We start from the raw sequence: 23,797 nt of genomic DNA, 5'->3' as shown, positions 1-23,797 counted from the left end.
GCGGGTTCGCGGTCGGGGAGCTGAAGCGCTTCGCAGCCCCTCGGGGTAGAGCCGTCGGCGAGGCGCGCGGTGTGCGGCGCGGCGCGGTAGCGGTAACGGTGCGCGGCGGTCGGGCGATCCGCCGATAGAACCGCGACCTCGCCGACCATTTTAAAGAGTCTGGAGGTGGACGATGGGAAAGGGAGGCTGGTCGGAGGCGTAATCCAGCGAGGTGTTTCAACCCCCGCGCCCGGCGCCTTAGCTCCCATTCACCGTTAAGCCAGCTAGCTTCGGCCGGCCGTCTTACCGGGAGAGAAGGTGGGGCCGACCGAGGAGCTTCAACCCCCGCCGCCGGAAACCAGTTCGTGTGGCTCGGGCAGCCCCGAGCTGGACCCCCCGACACCCCGCCCAGTGGCCTGTCAGTGACGTTGGGAGGAACCACTGATCACCATCATTATTATTATTATTATTATTATTATTTGACCTTTTGGATAAACCTGCGTGGCCCACCGATCCACATCCAGGGACATTTTGGGTTGGCCCCAGCCAAGATCCAGACCCCCGTGGGTGGGTTCCTCCTTTTTGGAGAGCATCCCTTCCACCATCCAGACCCAGAAGGTAGAGAGCGTCCCCTCCACACCCCGGATCCTTTGGGCTGGGCTTCCTCGGTGGAGAGCACCCCTTCCCCATCTCCACCCGGACCCCGTGGGTGGGTCCCTCTTTTGGAGAGCGCCCCTTCCCCGTCCCCATCCGAGACCATGGCGGACGACGACGTGCTGTTCGAGGATGTCTACGAGCTCTGCGAGGTGATCGGAAAGTGAGTAGGGTCCGAGCCGCATGCGTTTTGTTTAATGGTTTTTTTTTTTTTTTTTTTTTTGTTGTTGTGGTCAAATCCGATGCTCTATTTGTGTTTTGTTGCTTATGCATGGATTCTAACACCGGTGTGTGGCCACACCAGCCATGCGGGTTTTTTTTTTTCTTCTCCTGCTCACCCCCCTTTCTTGGTCCATGTAGGTTTTTGCAAAGGGAAATAAATCTCCCTCCGAGAGTGGGTGAGGTGAGGCCTTTTTTTTTTTTATACAGCACAATGCAATCAGATTTTTTTTTTCCAATCGGAAATAATAGCATTGTGGACAACATTTTAATCCAAAAAAAAAAAAATCCAACATTTGGTCATTGCCATAATGTCATATGTGTTTTTTTTTAATGTTTAACATGTGTGGGCTGTGAGTTGAAGGTCCTGGTGCCTCCATGTGTCAGTATTCACAGCGAACGCCTCCAATGAGAGGGGAAAAAAAAATAATAATAATACGATCAATTATTCAGTTGATACTTGAACTCTTGTTTTGATTCCGTGCAGTCTTTGTAAGCCCGGGGAATGCGTTTACACACTTTGCACACATTTCTACCGGTGTGAAAGTCCTGTCTTCTCGCATCCACGACGCCGACGGCCAACCTCCCCGGTGTATGTTTGGAAACGACCTACGACTGGATTTCCTGGTCCTCAATCCCCCCCTGGGTTTCACGCCGGTGGTCCCTCCCTCTACTTGCCGTATGGGACAGCCACGCAGGGTCTATGGGAGGAAAAAGACCCAGCTTGTGGTGTGCCCCTCCTTTGCCTATTACAGACGCTTAAATACGCTGCAGCCTACAATTAGTTCCCAGGCGCCACACACTCCGCTTTGATTGCGTGTCCCTTCTTTTCCCCGGAAGGGAAAAAAAAAAAGTCCCGTTTGCCGACGGGGGCCGCGCTTTATTTGCGTCCCCGGATCCCTCTTTTAGCACCTTTTTGTTGGGCTGTGGTTTTCCCTCTCTTTCCTCTGGATGCAGGTGGTGAACCGGCGGCCTCATCATAGTGTCAGCACTGTGCTACCACCACTACTACCGCCCTCCCATCCCATACCTTACCAACTGGAGGTCTCAGAGCCCATAAAGTTTGTTGGGAGGGAAAGGGAAGAGTCATATATTCTCCAGCTCCCCAGCCCCAACCCCCGGGCTCTGTCCTTCTGGTGACTTACCCCCGTTTCCCCGGTTAATAAATTGACAACTGGTCCAGAGCCGGATAAAGTGGAGACGCTGATCACGATTCCCGACCCAGTGTATGGAAGATCCATCGCTAGGCTTGTGTGTTTGGTCATTTGTATATGGCTAATTTGAGCCGGGTGGAACTTGACTGCAACGGCTGCAAGACTTCAGGCAGTCGCTTGCCAATGCTCCCTTTCTGTGGTGGTCAACTTACCCAACACTGGAACGGACAATAAAAGTATTTGAACCGACCGATCTGGTGCTCCCTGCAGGTCTTTTTTTTTTTTTTTATATTATTATTATTATTATTATTATTATTATTATTTGTATTTTTTTTTTTTTTTTTTTTTTAGAGCGGCATAAAATAATAATTTACACCAGATAACGAGCTGAAACGGAAGCCTCCCATTAAAGAAGAAACTCACATTTTTTAAATCAACAACATTGATCGGGAGCGCATCGAACCTTTGAAGGAAAAAAAACAACAAAACAAAACAAAAAATCGGTGGAATCGGCCGACGATCCAACGTACGCGGCGGAAAAAAAAAAAAAAAACGGGGCTCGCTGCCCACTCTCAGGATTTCTTTTGGGAAACGGATATTGATCGGCGAACGTATGCGTCGAAAAACCCCGGGCCTCTCAGGACGCGTAGCGGCGGAAGAATGGGGGCGGGGGGTCATTTTTCCGCGCGGCTCGAGTGGGGGTGAGGAAACGGGAGGCTGAGGAAGATGAATGGAGACAAGCGGAGCGGGGATCGGGACGGCCCTGAGGCTGTGTATATAAATAATGACAGCGGACATTGACTGCCGCGATCGAACGCCCGACCGCAGCCATGCTTTTAACCCCTCTCTTTAATACTTACAGGAGCTCGCGCAGTGAACCGCTGGAGTCGGTCCAAGTTGAGGGAGTTGAATGGAGGGAGGAAAAAATAAAAAATAAATAAAAAAATCTGTCGTCATCACTAGGAATCATTCGCATGCCTTTGCCGCGTCGTGCGCTTTCCTTTTTTTCTACGTCAACGGGCGTGTTTCTCATATGTCTTCCGCATTTATCCGTCACGTAACGCACTTTAAAAAAACGCTCGTCGGAGATACTGATAATGTTAACATGGGCCGCGGGGGTGGTGTCACTGGTGAAGTTGGGCCGCTGTAGCTGGTAAAGCCCATGGTCTCAATCTAGCGACGCATTCGAAATGAGAGTGATTGGCCGAGGCCAACTTTCAGGGATGCACCGGGCTGAATATGTAACTCTGAATACCAGGCGGGGCTGTTGCGTCATTGTACCATCAGTCTGCAGGTTGTACCCCTGCGGGAGGGGGGGGTGCGAGGTCCTGAGCGACGTTACGCATCCGAGACACGCATCTGAACGACTCTTAAGGCGACGGCAACTTGCCACCGGATGCCACTTTTTCCACGCAGCGGTTCCGTACGGCGGACGCGGTCGCTGGGAGAAGAACGTCGTCGGGCGTCATTGCCTTCCACAGAACGGCGACCGGACTCCCAAGTCTGCAATTCTCACTTTTGCGCAATTGGAATTTTTTAATTTTTTATTTTTGCTATACACATAGGAAAACCCATAGGATGGTTCACTTTCTTATTGGATAATTGACATACTCATAGAAACCGCGAGCCGCCGCCCTGCTCGCTGCTGCAGTATGGGATGGATGTGATTGGCCGATGCGCCATAAGCGACGCTGGAGTTGGAAGGGCGACGACTAAACGCAGGGGGAAAAAAAAACGCACGTTTAGAACGAGTATGTTCCGATAGACTCAATGAGGTCATGCCTTGCTTCATGCCTTTATAGAGCTTGTGCGTAATCACCGGGTGTCATGACATTTCACTGCATATATGTACGACTGTAGGTATATGTATGTGACAAATAATCTCTTGATCTTGATCTTGCTTCATGCCTTGCTTGCCGTCTTTTGCCTTCTTCAACAAACGTGGGCAGCTCGTCAGCCCCGTCCCACAACAGGCCACGTAACCAAACGGTGACCCAGGCAAACAGGGTTTTATAAGGGCTGTCGTAAGGTCCCGCTCCTTCCTTCTTTCCTTCCTTGCTGTCACTCGCCGACCGTTGACCTCAGCTTGTCGTGCACACTCGGGTAAACCCAATTATCTGCCCCCGCCCCCCCGCGCTTCTCCGCCCCCATTGTTGCACAAAGGACTTTTCTATTATTGTCTGTGATCGGCTTGTGTCAAGAGCGGCGGAGGGATTGTCTGGGTGGCATTTGGAGCGGCGAGGAAGTCACCGATGCCTCGCCAAACATTCCGCGCGGCCGCGAGAGCAGGGGAGAGGCATGTTCCGAGTGATCTCCACCGAGAGACGGTCAGTATGCTCGGCAGGGCGTGCGCAGCCGTCGGACCCGCCTCGTAGTGGCCACGTTTTGTGAATATCTGATTCGGGCCCGAGCGACGTGACTGTGTACCGATTGGCCCGGGTGATTGCGCGGCGCTCTGTGTGACGGATGAGTAACGGGGCTGATGTCGAACCACGACAAAGTGCCGGCGGAGCCTTGGCCCCGGGGTCACGGGGCGTCGAGGCGACGTTGCGGCGCGCGGCGGACGGGAGCAGCGTGGCTGAGCGGCCGGCGTGCCGCGAGAGCTCGCCAGGGGAGGGCGTGTGTGTTTTTAAAAATGGATCAGAAAGGGCTGCGCTGGTCCATCAGTCCCAGCCCTGTGTTCATTCAAACAGGCTCGAGTGTCCTCACTGAGAGTGAGAACTATTAGTCGTTATGTAAGTTTGGGTTCTCATTTGAGATCCGGCTCTCGACGAGGCGCGGAACAAACTCTTCTTTCTTCTTTCGCTCGTCGCGTAGCGCACGATGACTGGGGGTGGCGGATTCCTCCTGAACAATGGGCGAGAGTCAGACGAGTCGGTTTCAGCTCCGAGCTGTGAATGGAATTCTGTTCAGATGACTTATTTTTGGTGGAGTGTCGTCACATTCAATATGCATCGTGCCAGATTGTTTTTTTTTTTTCGAAAACGACCTTGTATTTGCCATGGAATTAGATGTCGTCTTTAGTTATTATTTTTCGTCTTGTTTACTTTTGGTCGCAAACCTGCGCCACTCGCGAGTCGGGGCTGGAGCGTGTTGTGTTGATACTGCGGGAAGATTCCGACATTTGATATTTGATATTCTCTTTTGATTAAAGGTGCCTATCCTATTCAAATCTATAATGTTTTTATTTTAAAGAAGTACATGATCAATTCTGCGAAGCGCTATGCAGCCCTTCTTATCAGGAACACATGATTAATAATAGTAATGACCATTATATACAATAATAGAACATAATCAAATAATGATAAAGACCAAAATCAAATGTTCATTTAATAAAAAAAATAATTCTCAATTTATGTGTTATGGCTGATCAATTCAGACATAGTAGGTTCACTGTCAGTCCAGGCCTCTGTTAATGAAATCCTTCAGTCCTCCAAGTCAGAATAAAGTGACGCTGTCAGGTCAAGCTTTCTTTGAGTAAGGGCTGATTTAATTAAAAAAAAAAAAAAAAAAAGAAGAAGAAGAAGGAACACAACATCCCGATCGGCTGTCGAATCCGACGCGAGCGGGCGCGGTTCCTTGTCGTCTTCTCGGGAGCCGTAGATCAGCCGAAGAATATGTCCCATGAGCCAAAGTCTGGGAATCTAGGTTTGTTCTTTTTTTTTTTTTTTTTTTTTTTTTTTTTGGTCTTTGGGGTCAGGTCAGGTCGGGCGCACGAGATAAGGCGATCCATTTCTGTCCGCGACGTTTTCCGTCAGAACGGGGCTGGGGCCGGGCGCGGCGTGTAAGTGGAGTGGCGGCGCGTGGTGTTTCAGCTCTGGGGGGTTCATTAGCACGCAGATGGAGATTGGGGATGTTGCTTCTCATTCTGAACCAGTGGAGTGATCACTCCTTGGGCTCATTCTGAGTCGGCTAATTAAACAGCTTGGGTTGAATTCCTAAATTCGTATTGATTGAAGATCATTAATATATATGTTTTTTTTTTTTTTTGTCGAAGCCGAGCCGCGGTTTTGGCCCCTGACTCACGATAGCATTCTTGAGTAAGTGGTTAATGCTAAACAAACAATTTTTAAACGGCTAAATCACTCACCCACCAGTTTCTCTGGAACACAACTCGGGCAATATCTAAACATTGTTGTAAGAACACTGATAAAACACTGCAGACTATTGTAGTAATGTAGTAAGCCATCAAAAGTAGGGCTTCCCCCCCGAAATCAGTCGTTGACTCGTTAAGGTCGTTTTCTGCGCATAACGCATGGAGAGGGGGTGAGAAAGGGTGCCCATTACGCACGGTTTCCTTCCATACCGTTCCATATGGACTTGTTTCGTTCCATACAGCAGACGTAAACACGCTGAGCACAAGGCGACCCATCACGGGTGTGGCCGTCGTCGGTACCATCGGAGGGGGAGACAGGTGTGCAAAATGTGCCCCATCGCGCCCTCTCCGCGCCCCCTAGGAGGCCGCCTATCTCGCCTACAGTGAGAGCCAAGCCGAGCAGAGCCGGCCCGCCCCGTGTAAATTAGATGTATGTAATTTACTCCATTTCCTACTGCCGCGGAGCCGATCACAGCTCACCTCGTGGGGCAAATGCTCCGCTCTGGGCGCTCTCGCTCTCCAGCGCTCCAAGCAGCAGGAGGTGGTGGGTTCAAGCCGAACTCGGAAAACTCAAATTCACCTGTCGGCTACCACCACAAGTTCAATTTTGATGGTAGCTACTAGCTCTCTCTGTTTCACCATGCATGTGTTTGCATGGCGTGGCACCCAGACAGATGTTTGATTTAAAACTCGTCGTAAAATGTGATCAAATATACTTACTAAACAGAGGGAATTAGCAATAAAAGCCTGCATCTAATATAAAGCGGCGTCCGATAAAGGCCTGGTACCCTCTGCAGTTGAGGTAAATAAAGGCCCAGGATCACTATTTTAAGGAAATACAGTATTTTTGTTCTGCATTTTGGGCTATTTGAGTATATTTAGCTGCTTTTATTTCTTCATACTGTTTTCCTGTGCAGATCGCACCAGTGCTCACCGTGTCAAAGTCCTCGTATATGAACAAACTCATTCTGATTCTGCACCTCACAGTGAGACCTTGGGGCTTCCAGGAATGTCTACCCCTAAATTAGATCAAAACCAAAAGCAGTTTATTGGGCCAATAAACGTACAAAGGCATAGACAGACAGCGACATAGAAAAAGAATGCTTAACAGTCTAAAACAACAAGAAATACAGAATGTGCGCTCTGCGCCGGATATAGAGTAAAAAAAACACAAAAGGCTGAGTGGCAGTAAGATGCAAGCACTGACTGGGTATGAATACAACTATAAATATGAATATATTTGCGAAAGATAGAAAATAAATCACGCATATAAAGAGGAAGGTCTTTATACGCCTAAATCCATCTCAACATGCATCTTCATGGATGCACGTTGAGATAGATTTAGGCGCCGGGCGATACAGAAGTATTTATTATTATGACATTCAGAGGAGTTTATACATGGTATTGATGAGGCGCGAAATGATCAAATTAATCCTTTATTTATTTATTAATGGACCACAAAAAGAGTCAAATTAAATGTTTTTAGAAATAGTATCTTGTAAAAGTGTCTAAATATATGCCTTTCTTTACACCATTTTCAGAACGCTTCTCCCCCCCCCCCCGATATTATTCAATTGTCACACATGCAGCCATTTCAAGAGGTTTTGACCCTAATTATTCGTCTTGGTCTAGTCTGGTAGGAGTAGTAAAGTGTCAATTAAATATAAAAAAGACCCCACCTGATTCATTAGAATCACACACATGCATGCACACTTAACACACAAACACGCGTGCTGGGAGTGGTGACAACCACACACACACACAGGGAATGGTGGCACCGGTTGGAGAAATTGAGCCTCTGCGTTTCTCCCATCCCAGCCGTCCTTCCTCCAGGGAGCGGCCAGGAGCAGTGGGCAGCGCCCGGGGACCAATTCCAGCTGTAGCTCCATGTCGCAGTCAGGGACACAAAAGTGTTCTGCGTGTTTTTAATTGGCGTCCTTTTTTTTCTTTTTTTTTTTAATATATTGGAGGAAACCCCATGTGAGCACGGGGAGAACATGCAAACTCCACAGAGAAAGGGCCCTAATCAGGAGATAACCCGCCCGAGCACGGTGCCAACAGCGCCCCAGGCGGGAATCAGACCCAGGACCTTCTTGCTGCGAGGCAGGGGTACAAGCACGGCTGCCTCATAATTTGTCTCGCTCTAATATCGATATATCACGCTAGGGCCGGGCAACATCGTGATCAACGTCCTGATATGGGACTAGATATTGTCTGGAATTTTTTGGTGATTGCGATATCGTGATCTCTTTGAATGTTGTCTTTAAGGCTGCATTACGGTAAAGTCACAACATTTTTTCGAATGTCATAGAGGGTTCTAGGTGTTCGAACCAACGCCTCATGCTCTCCCCGCTTGGCCGTCACACCCACGTTATTAATGATTGTTTTGATTTTCCCTTCTCGTACAGCGTGCTACAAATCCAGTTTCAAGTGTCAACAAATAAGGTTCATCTCACCGAACTCTAGGACGCGCACGATTTGAGAGCAGAACTCTTTGTTTCCAATAACAGGAAGCGAAATCGTATGTCATGTAGTTTAATCATCATTCATTTAGACGAGAACTTGTGTATCAGGCGTAGATTGTACTTTGTATTTATGAGATGAGATAAAATACGTAGTCAACACTGGCACCAAGACTCCGCCCCGCTGCTCAAATTAAGAACCGTTGGGCTGCTTTTCCTGGCGCCAAGCGTAAAGCCAAACTGGAGGGTTATGGTCAGGGGGTGAGGGGTGAGGGTAGGGTTTTAGGTGATTGTTAGCCGCTGCTCAGTTCTAGAACGTTGGGGCTGCTTTTCCTGGTAATTGCTCGAGGTGTCCTCGGCGAGTCAAGATTTTCCTTGAGGTCAGAGCAGTGGCTTTCCCGTGGGTCCCGTTTTGGATTTCGTTGTAGAGAAAGCAAGGTGAGTAGCGTTTTTAAATTTGTATGTATGTATTTATTTATTTATTTATTTATTTATTTATTTGTCTCTTCAGCAGTTCCGATGTGCGCATCTCCCCAGATTACGCAGTCTTTTTCCAATCTTTCCAAGGTTAGATTTTCCGAGCGCGGGGATCGTGTCTCTCGGCGTCTGTTGCCCCCTTTTTTTTTTATCTTTGGTTTTTTACCTTCTCCAGATGGGTTTCAACTTCTCCGTCCCCCCCGTTCTTCCTTCCTGTGAGTTCACTCGCAGGTCGATAGTTCTGAACGGGCGCTGTATAGTCGGAGCTTTTGGGCGATCCTGCCTAACTGGGTCCTCAGTTTTGGACTACACGAGTGCGAATTGGACCGAATACTTCAGGGGGATTAAAAATGAAACCGGATCCTATCCAGACTTATCTAGCAAAATAGGCTTTCGCTGCTAAAGCCGTCAGAACGTCCTCCGGGTATCTCCTCTGTGAACTTTTCGGCGGGCAACCCCGAATGCAAATTTTTCGCCTTGAACATTTCTCTTAATTTGCATGCGGGAAGCCTCGGACGCATGGATGGAAAGCATTGTCAACTGACTGGAGCGGATCTGCATTGGACAAAGTTAGGCTTGCTCAGTGAGCGAGCGTTCTTTGGAGTAATTAAGAGCTTTTACCAGGGATGACCCCACCTCCACTTACAGACTGAAGGACTCTGCCAGACTGGAGATGTTGCGCCTATTAACCATGGTTAGAAAAAACAAAAAAACCTCACGGTCTCCAAGGCGTGAGAAATTTGGAAGCGAGGGGATGTAATTAGTGTATTCGGGGGTTGTGTTCGATCGGCCCTCTGGGGGTGTGTGTGTGTGTGTGTTTGTGTGTGTGTGTGTGTGTTTGTGTGTGTGTGTGTGTGTGTGTGTGCGCGCGCCGTGGCTGCATATTCAGGGGTTGTTCAGAGGGTCCAACCTGTTCCCGACCTCATGCTTCGGCGTCTTTGACATCACTGCCCGTCCCCGGCCTTCATATTGGAAGGCTCAAAAGCGGAAGTAGTGGTGGCCCTCGTTGACCGCTGGCCCCAAGCGGCTGGCGCCCGCCCCGGAGCCGTACACAGCGCCGCGGCCCTCTGCGCAAGAAGTGAATTCATGTAGACGAGCGTCGGCTTTTAAAAGCTCATTAATTTCATCAAGGAGGTTGTATTACTTGCACTTCAAACTACTGGTGTAACGGATCATAGCTGATGGGTGATCCGGGCTCGCATGTGAACCCTGGATTTATTGCAACGTTCAACCCTCGTGGTGAAATACAGTTGTCCTGCCGCTGTTGCTTTTTAAGGCAATAATTCCATAAATCTCGACGCGCGGTTGCAGTGAAAAGAAGACAGACAACACAGATGTGCTCGTACGCTACAGAATGAATGGAAAGAAAAGTTATATTTGTGTCCCCCTTCATTTTTATTTATTTATTTATTTTCCGGCCGATCCGAAAAGCGATCGGATCCGTGACTCAAAACCGTGACGCGATCCGAACCGTGAGTGAAATAAAACTTATACTGTAATTTGTGGTTTTGGCGTGTTTAATGTCAAAGAAATAAAGGCGGAATCATCTAGTTACAGTATGTGTGAACTATATGGTGTCTGTATTGAACCGTATGGCTGTTGCATGAGTACATTTCGGCGTACAGCAACATTTCCTCAAACCGGTCCTCGCCACCGGCCCTTTTTCAAGTCATTTAGATTTCAAGTCGATCACGTTTTTAAAAGGCAGCCGCAGCGCAGTCTCAAACGCGCCGGGTTTCCCCCGCCTTTATTAACGCTTCCCATGCGAAGCAGACGTGCGTCTTTTATAAGCGGGAGCAAAAGAATGCCGTGAATAATGCAACAAAAATGTTAATGCCACGATCATGTGTGTTCCCCCCGCCGTGGTGTTGCGTAATAAATGACTCCGATAACGACTGGAAAACCGATGAACTGTGATATTTCCTCAGGCTATAATTGTATCATCCCACTCTTATCTCCTAACGTCCCCAGTATCAGATAGGGTGGAGATGATCTCCAAATACAAGGAGTTTGATAAGATATTTTATATATATAAATTTTATAAATAAATACATATATACATAGAAAAATAGTAAAAGTATAAACTGTATATATATAAAATATAGTTTATTTTTGACTTTATCTATTTTTCCATGTATTTATTTATTTATTTATTACATTTTTATTTATTTAATTTGTTTTTATTAATTATTATTATAATTTTATTTTAATAAAATAATATAGAGAACCTGCTCTGGCCTTTCTCCCAGCCGCCCCATCAGCGGCTCCTGTTAGATTTTCTAATCTGGTGTCGCGGTGCTACATTCCACAGTCTGCTGCCAGCTGTTAACACCCCGTTTCACAACACTGCTCCATTCACACTCGCCAGAGTGGCCTCGGCGAAAAAGGAAAAACCGAAAAGACGCGCGAGAAGAGTCATTTATTTGTTTGTTGACGCGGAGGCAACCATCCCAAACGAACGGCCACCGACTTTTGACCGTCCGGTAAAACAAATCAGATCGATTTTGTTTGTGTATCATTATAGGATTAGGAACGGGCGTGAGTCGTGCAAAAGCATGCCCATCCAGCCGTGGTTTCAGTCTGCTCACAGCCTCCGTGGGTAATGACGACGAGGATAAGAGGATAATAATGATGGTCATGATCCGTATATTCCCGCACACGCTCTGCTCAGACCCCTCCTCAGAACTTGAATTACAGCCACGTACCTTCCGGGGGTACGACACCCGCTGGGCGAGGCCGACAGGGCGCCGCGTGGCGATGCGCGACTTGCAACCGAGTCGTTCGTAGCGAACCAGGTCTCCGAAACGACTCGGGCGTCACTCCGGCAGAAGCGTGGGCGAGGGATCGAATCCTCCGCTCGCAAATGAAGGAGAATCACCGCGGACGAAAGGCCGAGACGTTTGGAAGGAAAGTCCCCCTCACCCCCCCAAACCCTCGCGCTACGTGCATTACACCAACTCAAACAAACAAAGCAAGAGGTGGAGTTTTTACCCCGTCAGGAACCCAATTAAAAAAAAACAAAAAAACTGTGGAAACTCCTGAGAGTGTGTCTGCACGGTGCGCGATCTTATCGTTGACCCGTCTTGGGCACAGGTCTCCTGCCAGGTGTTTGAAGTGCTTGAATTTCATCCTCAGGAATGTAAGAACTGGAATACCTTGAAAACAGCCCCTTTGGTGCTGAGGTGCTGGAAAAGTCCTTGAAAAAACACTTGCTGGATGGCAATGAGATCAGTAATAGATATACTGTAATATACATTGAAAATGTTTTATTTCTTTTGTGATAAGTCCTTGAGAATGGAAGGGAATTGTGCTTTAAAAAGTACTTTATTATTTTTACTTTATTATTTTTATTGGTATCAAAATAGTGTGTGTGTGTGTGTGTGTGTGTGTGTGTGTGTGTGTGTGTGTGTGTGTGTGTGTGTGTGTGTGTGTGTGTGTGTGTGTGTGTGTGTGTGTGTGTGTGTGTGTGTGTGTGTGTGTGTGTGTGTGTGTGTGAATATACGCTATAGCACTTCTCAACAGCGGCTCTGTTTTTGATTCAAGGCTTGAGAGAAAACACAGTTCTCTCATACTGTACCCCAGAGACGACGTAGACGTTTAATAAAATAACCTAACTCCATCCGGCTCCGGCGCACGCCACACGCACGTGAACCGGAGCGGGAGGCGAGCGAGACGCAATACGGACGGAGAAAATTGCCACTTTGGGCGGGCTGTTTGAGGGCCGACGCCGGCGGATGCGAGCCCAGCGTGGGCGCTTTGTGAGCTGCCCACTCCCCACAGCTGCGGTGGTGGAGAGGGAGAGGGGGTTCGTTTGCCTCAACCCAACTGATTGAAATGCGCCGACTTAATATTTGATTCCTTGCAGCATTTCTAACGCTGGCTTAAAAATCCCCCTTGGAACCAAACGTCAGCGTCAGATGACGACAGCTCTCGGGATTGCAAAATGGCAATTAGTCCTTCCATTCCTATGGGTTTAACGGAAACCTCTCAGCGTGATTGGTCGTAATGGCGTTTTTTTTATTGGCGCTCATCAGACTCATTTCAGTCCTGATTTCACAACGACAATAACAACACCCCCACCAGCACCCCCGACCCTCTGAGGCGTGCTGGCCGGAGCGCTCCCTGGCCACATGCAGTGTTACAGTGATTACTCGCTTCAGGCAAGGTAGTGTTAGCACCATGAAGGACTCCCATCCTGTGTGTGTGTGTGTGTGTGTGTGTGTGTGTGTGTGTGTGTGTGTGTGTGTGTGTGTGTGTGTGTGTGTGTGTGTGTGTGTGTGTGTGTGTGTGTGTGTGTGTGTGTGTGTGTGTGTGTGTGAACCGTGCGAGTGCAAAAGGTGACTGGGTGGAAGTTCGGGGAGCCTCAGTAGGACCCCTGTGAAGCGCCCCCCCCCCCCCAAGGGGAGGGCCTGTCTGTCTGATCTTTTTTTTTTATTTTTTAACATTTTTTTTCAGCTCCTAACTCCCAGAGAGCACGCCCTCAACGGCCCGTGTTGATTATTATCGCGGAGGTGGGAGATTAATGTGCGTGCGAGTACATCCCATCCTCCCCGAACCCACGGCGGCTCAAAAACAGCTACATCAGTGACTCCACTCGTGGAAACGACTCTTTTGCGCATTAAGTTGCATTTAACTGCGGCTGGCGAATTTATAATGTGTGTGTCGGCGTTTGAATGTCTCCTTTTTTTTTTTCCCCCTCCATTTGAATAATAAAAGATACAGAGACGGCTGTATGTGTGTGTGTGTGTGTGTGTGTGTGTGTGTGTGTGTGTGTGTGTGTGTGTGTGTGTGTGTGTGTGTGTGTGTGCGTGTGCGTGCGCACTAAGGATAATGCGCAGACCCGTGGGCGATGTGTGTGTTTGCTGCCACTTTGCGACCGATCCAGTCGAGTGCCTGCGCCCTCTTTGACCGAGACGAGAAGGGAAGCGCCAACGCACACCGCCGGTCCGACCGCGTTCAAATCAAAGACCGCGCCCGGGCTGGGATGTGAGCAGACCGCGCGTATGGTTCCCGTTACACCAAGGCCGGGCCTCGTACAACAACGAACCTGCGTCGTTTTTACCGTTGATGATGATGCGGAACAGGCGGCAAACACCACGGGGTGTGTTGCCAATCGACCGTTTGATGATGACGATGACGAAGATGGTGATTTAGGGAGGCGAGCCCCGCCTCCCTCCATGGCTGTGGAATCCCGCCCAAGTGAGGCTTTGCCTTTCCAGAAACACGGGATAGCGGACGCTGCGATCACAGACGCCCCGAACCATTTCTCCTCATGTTGGGAGCTATCACAACACCGACCGTCAGATGGTCGGTGTTGACATATGGTTGACACCACCCTTCTGGTACTGCCAAGGAGGTACCAAAAAAATAAAAAATGGTATCCACACTCCCTGACCCGGGCCTTGTATCCTTTCCTCAAATACCAGATGTAAAACACTCTGGAGGGAAACACAGGACATTCCCCCCTTTCCCGACTCAGCTCTGCTCTACATGTTTTATTTTGGCTCTTCCAGCTGTGCTGCCAACCACCGCTCTGTAATCCCCTTCTGGCGCACAGGGACGGAGGCGACACCGTGTTGCTACGCGCCGGGGCGATGCAGCGACGCGCCAACTGGAAAAATCCAGGACACCGACCCCCCGAAACGGGGTCGTCCGGGTTTTTCTTTTTTTTTTTTTTTTTCTGTCCACCGCGTGGGGGTTTGTAAAGCAATGCCAGAGGAAACACCGATAATGTCTGCCAGTATGCGTGCGTGCGTTTTAACTAACGTTGAGTGTGTGTGTGTCTGTGTGTCTGTGTGTGTGTTTTAACTAACGTTGAGTGTGTGTGTCTGTGTGCGTGTGTGTGTTTTAACTAACGTTGAGTGTGTGTTTGTGTGTGTTTTAACTAACGTTGAGTGTGTGTTTTGACTAACGGTGTGTGTTTGTGTGTTTTGACTAACGGTGTGTGTGTGTGTGTGTGTGTTTTGACTAACGTTGTGTGTATGTTTTGACTAACATTGTGTGTGTGTGTGTGTGTTTTGACTAACCTTGAGTGTGTGTGTTTAACTAATGTGGTGTGTGTGTGTGTGTGTGTGTGTGTGTGTGTGTGTGTGTGTGTGTGTGTGTGTGTGTGTGTGTGTGTGTGTGTGTGTGTGTGTGTGTGTGTGTGTGTGTGTGTGTGTGTGTGTGTGTGTTTAAACTTACGTTGAGTGTGTGTGTTTTAACTTATGTTTTGTGTGTGTGTGTTTTAACTAACGGTGTGTGTGTGTGTGTGTGTGTTTGTGTGTGCGTTTTTGACTATTTCGACTAACCTTGAGTGTGTGTGTGTGTGTGTTGCAGGGGTCCCTTCAGCGTTGTGCGGCGCTGTATCAACAGGGACACCGGGCAGCAATTTGCCGTGAAGATCGTCGATGTGGCCAGCTTCACCTCCAGTCCCGGCCTCAGCACCGAGGGTAAGGCACACGCACACACGCATGCAGGAAGCCCGCCCGCATTTGACCAGCCACGACAACAGCAACAACAACTGTTCGCTCGTGCAATGACCGTACGGTGGCAAATAGCACAGGCATACGCACAGGCACACACACACACACACACACACACACACACACACACACACACACACACACACACACACGCGCGCACATGCACATGTAAGAGGCATAATGTGAGTCACAGATTCCCCAAAGTGTGTGTGTGTGTGTGTGTGTGTGTGTGTGTGTGTGTGTGTGTGTGTGTGTATTTCAGATGAGGTGGGGCATTGTGTGTGAGGTTCTTTTGCAAAGCCTAGCTGGCCATGTGGTTTTGTGCCGTGCCATGCTGGGTTGTGTGTGTGTGTGTGTTAGGGAGAGATTAAAGCTGTGCGTGTGCGTGCGTGTGGGTGTGTGTGCGTGTCCCAGTGCGTTGTCGTTGTCGGTGCTAGTTTTGGCGTTGAACCGCGTGCCATCTGCGAGTCCTCCGCCAGAGATTAGTCCGCCAGCCAAGAACAGCGAGACGAGGAAATGGACAAAGAAGAGAAACACCGGGGGAGGAAAAAATAAATAAAATGAGAATAAAAATAAAAACGAGAGCTACTCCAGTGTTTCCCAGACCGCGCGAGGTTCACGGACCCAAATTATCTCCGGCGCTGGTGCGTTTTCATGGCCCCGGTTACAGAGAAAGTTATCGTCGACCTCCTCGATCTCATTTCGTTCTGCCGGGGATGTGCCTGGATAAATGAATTCACTAATAAATAAGTTTCCCGGCGGGATTCGCGGCTCAGGTGGTGGAGCACATCGGATCGAATTCCGCAGTCGTGTTCCTGTTTTAAATTTGGCGAAGCGTAAACCGATGAAACGGGGATTGGGGGCATTTCCCACCAATGGGTCAAGGCAAATTAACTACCTGCCCATATTTTTAGGTCCAAATGTTAATAAAAACTGTAACAATATAACAATAACAATAACAATAAAAATAATTAAAAAAATAATAACAATAATAATAAGAAAGAAACAGTCTTTAATCGTCACACGACACTCCACAACACATGCTTGCACACACACACGCACATGCTTGATGGTGGCCGGTGAAATGGATCCTCTGCTTTTGACCCATCCTGGCTTGTCCTTCCTCCGGGGGCACAGCCAGGAGCAGTGGGCAGCATACGTGGACGCGCCCGGGGACCAGGTGATAAGTGTCCATCGCTGGTCAGACGATGATGGGTGCATGTTTTTGGTGGGGGTCCTTACTGACGTGAGGTGGAGGAAACACGGGGAGAACATGCAAACTCCACACAGAAAGGCTCCTGTTTGGGAGATAACCCGCCGGAGCACGGTGCCAACAGCGCCCCAGGCGGGAATCGAACCCAGGACCTTCTTGCTGTGAGGCAGCAGTGCAATGCACTGCGCCACCATGCCACCAGAGACCGACGTGTCAGTACGGTGTGCCAGAACTCCGGTCCAAAAAATGTTCAACCCGGCTAAAATGATCTTAAACACAAACTTCGGCATAAGCTAGCAGGTTGAGGTGTCAGTTAAACCGCTATGTAACAAGGATGTCGTGGTTTAAATTTCACCCAAACCGATCCACATACGGAGCAGATATTAGTTTAAGAAAAACCAAACCGATTTTACCCAAACTATTCCGTATTTCTAGTTATATGACGCGCCGCACGTGTCGTTGGAAATTGAACGAGATGAGATCTACAGTAGGACGCTTAATGACGTCATTGTGTGTCCATTGGGCGGCGTGGGATCGGTCACGCTCTTCGGGGTTACCAAACTATCGATTTACGTGTATATTTATAAAGCTTCTTACCTGGTAGATGTCAGTAGCTCTGTTCGATTGATATTTAAACTCGGTGCTGCACATTACTTCACCAGATTAATGAAAAAAAGAATCAGAAGTAATCCTTGAAATGTTCACTGAGCGTCCCCCCGGAAAAAACTAAAATGTGCGACTCGATGAGGAGTTCAAAATCCAAGGAGACGTCGGAAAAATAGAACCCGTGCAATGGTAACTACCCACAGAAATATCACTGAAAATCAAAGGCAATAAAGAAGCCGTTGTCCAAGACCAGTCGTCAAGGTCAGTCACAATAAAAAAATAAAATTTAAAAAAAAGTCCTGAAGAAACGAGTCGAGCAACCAGGAGACGACAGACCAGGGGGAGACCGCGCTGCGTTCAAGTAAACTCGGTGAACCGTGCTGCCTTTCAGAGAACACGGGAAACTGTAAAACGCACCCAACATGACTTAATTGGACCGTTAAGTATTGAGAAGTTCTTCCATAATAACCAACACGTACCTAAAGCCAATGAACTGGACCCTCTGTCTGCTCCTCACTGATAGACCAATTCACTTAACGACCTGGTGCTAGGAACGGCACTCTGTCCTTAAGTGAGGAGTACCTGTAATAAAAATAATAATTGTAATAATATAATTATAATAAAGAAAAATAAGGAAATAGAAATCCATAATACAATTAGTGTTGTTGTTATTATTAGATAATATAATAATGCTAACAATATTATTATTATGATTATTATTATTAACAATCATAATAATAATAATAATAATTAATAATAATCATTATTCATATATAATCATATATATCCTTTATTTCACCTTTTGGTGGATTTTGGAGAAGTTGCCCCTCTGGGGATGTTATTGTTGATTCAGACAATGGGAGGAGGAAGTATAACTCTTCATTTGTTAAACATCAACAGTTAAAGCAGTGCAAGCACGTTTCACTACAACCATCATTGTAAAAAAAAAAAAAATAATAAAAAAAATCCTCCCATCAGGTTTTGACACGGAGGCTTGGACCCAGGCCAGGTCCAGCCACGCACCTGGGGCGATTTGAGAAAGCGCCCGAGTAAGCATCGAGGCAAGCTGTTGACGTTTTGATGCTAAAAATGGATATGGTGTTTATTTGGGTATTTATTTATTTATTTATTTTCTTGGGTCAGTGGATTAATGGGGGTAATTAGGAGATTGGGAAAACGCTAGAAAATGGTATTTTTTCGGCGGTACAGCAGAGAGAATCTATTATTTCTTCCTCGATAATATCAATCAATCAAGGTTTTTGTATATGGGGAATAACTGTGGGGTAGATCAGAGTTTCCCTTATCCGGTAATTACCGATTTTTGACCGGGAAAATCTGTTCAAGTCCGACATATTCAAGTCTCTCCGGTCATAATCCGGTCAAAATAATTCCCTCTAAGCACAATTTTAATTTGTGCTTGTTGATAAAACAATAATTAATTATAAAAAAAAATAAAATAAAAATTCCGCAGATCGGTTCATTTCCGCGCTGGGCGACTTGCAAGGGAAAGCCAATCAGTTTGGACGATCTAACGCTGACCTTTCACCTCCGACCAATCCCGTTAGTCGATACAGAAATAAGCCCCGCCCCCTTACCCGTGGACAGGTTGGGCTTGTGAACACAGTGCACACAGAGCGGCAGCGTCCAGAACTCGGACAGTAAATATCCAGTGTTTAAAAGTGTGCAATACAACAAACTTTTATTATTCATTTAGACCTAGGTGCACTTGTTACTTATTGATCAGGAACAGAAATGATTTGACTTCAAATCGTTATATGCATGGTATTGATTTATTTTTAACAGCGTTAACCGACGGGAATTACAGGTAGAGGGTGATGCGCGGTGAGATGCCTGACGCTGAGACGCCGTGTTATTGTACACAGCGTACAATACAGACTGGTCAGAGGAGCTGGCTGAGAATTAATGAAAGGCAAAAAGGAAGGGGAAGAATGGGCGCTCTGTGGCGCTGACAACGGAGCCTGTCCGTCTGTTTGTTACGCAACATCACGACACGGCCGAACACACGTCCACATTCATGACACTCGGACACTGAGGGACGCGGGCAGATCACTGGACACTCCCGGACGGGGGAGCGGGGTGTGTTAAATGAGGTTTTTATGGAGTGTCCGGGAACCCGACAACAGCTGTGTGTGTGTGTGTGTGTGTGTGTGTGTGTGTGTGTGTGTGTGTGTGTGTGTGTGTGTGTGTGTGTGTGTGTGTGTGTGTGTGTGTGTGTGTGTGTGTGTGTGTGTGTGTGTGTGTGTGTGTGTGTGTGTCCTCCCCCCACTTCACTTGCTCTCTCGTTTAACCCGCTACTCTGTATTGACTCTTCTTCGCCGCGGGCGGCGCGTTGATGACGTCACCAGTCACATGATAGACGTCATCAGCACTCGACACGCCTACTAGCTCGCTGTAACATTACACTGACTTTACACTAGGGTGCTGGCCGGGTCAAGTCCGGTTAATCTCCGGTCCAACGGATTCGGACACTTGTGTTCACACACACAGCTCCTCCGGGTAATGTCCGGATAATTTCAGGGTTGCAGTGCACGTGTGAAAGCAGCTCTGGTTGAACTCAGTCCTTAAACGGCGTCCGCAGCTCCAGGGCTCGGGCGTGAAATATCTTTACTCATATGTCAACGTGATGCATTCAAAAAACGGGTCGGTCGGCGACCCGTGTTTGACCCGTGTCGACCCCTGTGTACCTCGGGGGGAAAAAAAACAAAACAATCGGCGAACGCTCATAAATAGGTCCCAGAAGAAAATAAAATAAATGGTAACGGTACACACCAGGATTAAAAATAAACAACACGCGATGACCTGCTCCGGAGCTCCCGGCGCCGGTCGCGCCGCAGTGGGCGACGGCGCGAGGAAAGCTCCAGTTTGGCAGTGGCAGTCAGCCTTGGAGCCACGTGAAGGGAGCTTGTCGGCGTGGTCGCCAATGAAGCGCAATCACAGCTCGTAATCGGACATCTCTGGGGTAGGAAACGCTCCGTTTACCTCTTGGAGCTACGACATCCGCGGCGACGGCCGCCAAAATAGGCTCCGAAACGTTTCGTTTGTGCACGGACTCGCTCCGCTCAGGGCGGTCAGGCCCGTCGTCGTTTATTGTGGTTGGATTTGTTGCTTCAAATCGACCAAGGTCTCACGACCCTCATGCGGGCTCTGGCGACCCCCCCCCCCCCGTGGGGGGGGGGGTCGCCGCCGGTTGGGAAACACTTGAACCGCCGGTTGGGAAACACTTGAAGACTGGTCGTGTGAAGGGTATCTGGGATATGCCACGGTAAATGAACGAGTGTACTTTGGTACCGGAGAGTCACAGAGAACCAATTGGACCAGCTGATATACCGGTAGGTGTGCGCTTTCTCGCTCTCTCTTCTTTCAAACCGCACCTTTTCGTATTTTTAGTATTTAGTATATTTCATGACATTTCACTGCATATATGTATGTACGACCGTATGTACATGTATGTGACAGATTAATCTCTTGAATCTCGAACTCGATCTTCCGTGTTGCCCTTAATCGCCGTGCGGTCTCCCGGGGCTTCACCAGCTCCGCCCTTTTCGCATCAGCCTCCCGCCGCCGGACGAGGGCATGAACCGGCCCTTGAGTGGGGGGGGGAGGAGGAGGGGTCGCAGTCCTTCCAGGAGAGCCGGGCTGGGTGCATTATGGGAGAGGTATCGGGTTAAATGCGATATGGTGTCCGGTGGGGACAGAGGCCAGCATCAGCGCCGCTCCAGGGTCGTTGGGAGACTCGGGCCGGTCACCGCAGGCCTGTCCGGCATCTCGAAGGAAAACTCCTAAGAGCTCGGAAGTATGTCAAGGGGGGGGGCGGCGACCCTGAGGCACTGCACGACCACCAGGCGGGGGGTCGACGGGCCCGACCCCAATCCGCCGCCGATTGTAACATCGCCGATTTGGACGCGGCGGTCGTTACAGCGAGGGTGCCGACGATGACGAGGGCCGATCCAGAGGCCTCCCCGTGACGAGGCACGCGCCGAATTCCATCTGTTCCTCTCTCTCTCTCTCTCTCTCTCTCTCTCTCTCTCTCTCTCTCTCTCTCTCCCTCTCTCTCTGCCGGTGTCTGCGCGGTAAAACCCACCAGTCCATGATAACACAGAATCACTGAGCGGCGTGTACTTAAAGTGTCAGGGTTTCTGGTGAGCTGACGTCGCGTGCGCAAGATGGCACTTCGGAGCGGAGCCCACATCCCCGGGCACGTTGTTGGAGCGCGTAAGCCGTTTCTTTTGGGGTTTTTTTTTTGTTTGTTTTTTGTTTTTTTTTTGGCCACGCTCGTTGGGAAACGAAAATCATTTCTTTCCACGAGCGCTAAACCCTCCTCGCGTTTCGAAACCGAGGATTCCGCTCGGGCGCGCGTAAATCTGCGGTGGAAGTGGCCGTCCACGAAACGCTCTGCGTCGGTGCGGATTACTACATGATTACACGACACACCGCGTCCCGGAAAACGGTTTACTGACCACAATTAGCTGTGCCGGTTCACGGCGGCTGCCTGGTTCTTGCACGTGCCCGATCAGTGCGTTGTCGTCGTGAAAAAGGCGGACCCCGCCGCCGGCAGTGGAGACAGCGTTGAGGGAAGCACATGCTCAACGCAAATAACATTGAATGGCTTTTTATCACGAGTGCCATCGTGGACAATTTTTTTGGACCAAAATAATCTTACGGATTACTACTTTAAAGTTTCCGTCTGTACTCTGCTGGCTGGAATTAGTGCGAGCCATACATGGCACTCCGACGTATTTAAAGCATCCCGCCCAAAGACGATCCTTTTATTCACCAGATCTAGCCGTGGTCCTTTGTGTCGCTCACTGGAACTGACGTGAATGGGTGATCTTTATTCTCTCTCTCTCTCTCTCTCTCTCTCTCTCTCTCTCTCTCTCTCTCTCTCTCTCTCCCCCCCTGTCCACAGATCTGAAGCGAGAGGCCAGCATCTGCCACATGCTGAAGCACCCCCACATAGTGGAGCTGCTGGAGACCTACAGCTCCGACGGGATGCTCTACATGGTCTTTGAGTTGTAAGCGTCCTCCTTTCGCCGCCGCCTGAGAAGCTGACCCCGTTACCAAAGCTGTCGCTCTGAAGTAGAGGGAGGGAGGGATGGGAGGGGTGAAGTTCGCAGCACCCATCCCTTCACATTTCGGTTTCTGAATGTTAACCATTTTTTAGCGCCAATCGTTTCTGATGTAGTGCTGATACATTGTTCCGTTGCTTCGCTGTCAGGCGCTTGTCTTCAACTGGGGGTTCTCCGTGGAGCTGCTGCAGGGGGTTCGGCCATTTTTTTTTTTTAAATGTCAGTTGTTTTTGTGGAAAGATTTAAAGTGTATTTTAGACAAAAAAGTTATAATTTTGAGTAAACTGCAACCATTAACATTAAAACAGCAGCGTGTTTTTAAATTTGAGTGATCAGCTGAAAGGAAATTTACAGTGGATTCGCAACTTCTGACGTTATGGTGCGTTCAAAAACCTGCGATTTTTGGGTGACGTTCAAAAACCTGCGATTTTTGAGTGACGTTCAGAAACCTGCGATTTTTGAGTGATGTTCAAAAAGCCTCAGATTTTTTGAATGACGTTCAAAAACCTTAGATTTCTGAATGACGTTCAAAAACCTTAGATTTTTGAGTGACGTTCAAAAACCTCAGATTTCTGAGTGACGTCCAAGAACCTCAGATTTTTGAGTGATATTCAAAAAAAATTAGATTAGGGAGTTGCATTCAAAAACCTCTGAATTTTCACTAACGTACTGGTGAGTGGCTGAACTTAAATAAAATGGTGAATGGTTTGTATTATTGTATTGATGTTAAACAACATTTAAAACCCTATTTCAGATTTGTGAAAACGTTATTTTCTTCGTAAAAACAGAAAAGGTCGATTTCAGTTTTTTGTTTTTTTTGGTAAATTTTTTTCTATACACAGACCACTTAAGACCTGGTCTCGATAAGAAACGACTGTACTTTTAGTCGTCAAAACTGGACTAGATTCAATTGAGGAGCCCAAACAGCGTTTTCAAACACTATTTCAGATTTGTGAAGCCTTTTTTTCTAATCGTGAAAACCAGAAAAAGGTGTATTTCATGCTCCGTGACTTGTCTCCTCACGGAATTGAACTAACGGCAATAAATCTAAATCTAAAAATCAAAACACGCAGGAACCGTGCGCATCAAAGCCGACGATATAAATAGGTTAACAAGGCGTTCGAGACATGTTATCATAGGCCAGGCCTGATGTTTCTCCGTTGGCCCTTGGGTTGGTAAAAAGTCGAAGACCCCTGTTTTAAGGCTCCTGACACACCGCCGCTGGATGTTACCGACCGAGACGGCTGTCGAGAATGTAGCGTAATATCTCGAATAACTTAACCCTGGAACGGGGACGTGATTTCACACCCTGAAGAAACAGCTCCGTCATTTACAGTTATCACCGAGTCATTAGGCTTCGCGCGGCGACGCTTCTCTCTTTCCTCG

The 23,797-nt window shown here is 48.3% G+C and overlaps 1 protein-coding gene across 6 annotated transcripts in view; it reads left to right on the top strand.

Annotated features, from left to right (window-relative positions):
- Nucleotides 1-737: 737 nt before the first annotated feature.
- Nucleotides 738-23,797, top strand: part of LOC307247873 (peripheral plasma membrane protein CASK) — a gene marked incomplete at its 5' end in the record, with an annotated part of 60,979 nt that continues 37,919 nt past the window's right edge. For all 6 annotated transcript variants that reach the window (XM_080024006.1, XM_080024003.1, XM_080024007.1 and 3 more), the window contains 3 exons: nt 738-796; nt 15,360-15,472; nt 22,252-22,357. In XM_080024006.1, coding sequence (XP_079880132.1) covers nt 738-796; nt 15,360-15,472; nt 22,252-22,357 — 278 coding nt within the window. The remainder of the gene's footprint in view (nt 797-15,359; nt 15,473-22,251; nt 22,358-23,797) is intronic.

This window comes from Zeus faber (assembly GCF_960531495.2).
Source record: "Zeus faber genome assembly, chromosome: 2".
Lineage (NCBI taxonomy): Eukaryota > Metazoa > Chordata > Actinopteri > Zeiformes > Zeidae > Zeus > Zeus faber.
Note: the sequence above shows the minus strand (reverse complement) of the source record. Positions and strands in the feature narration are given on the sequence as shown.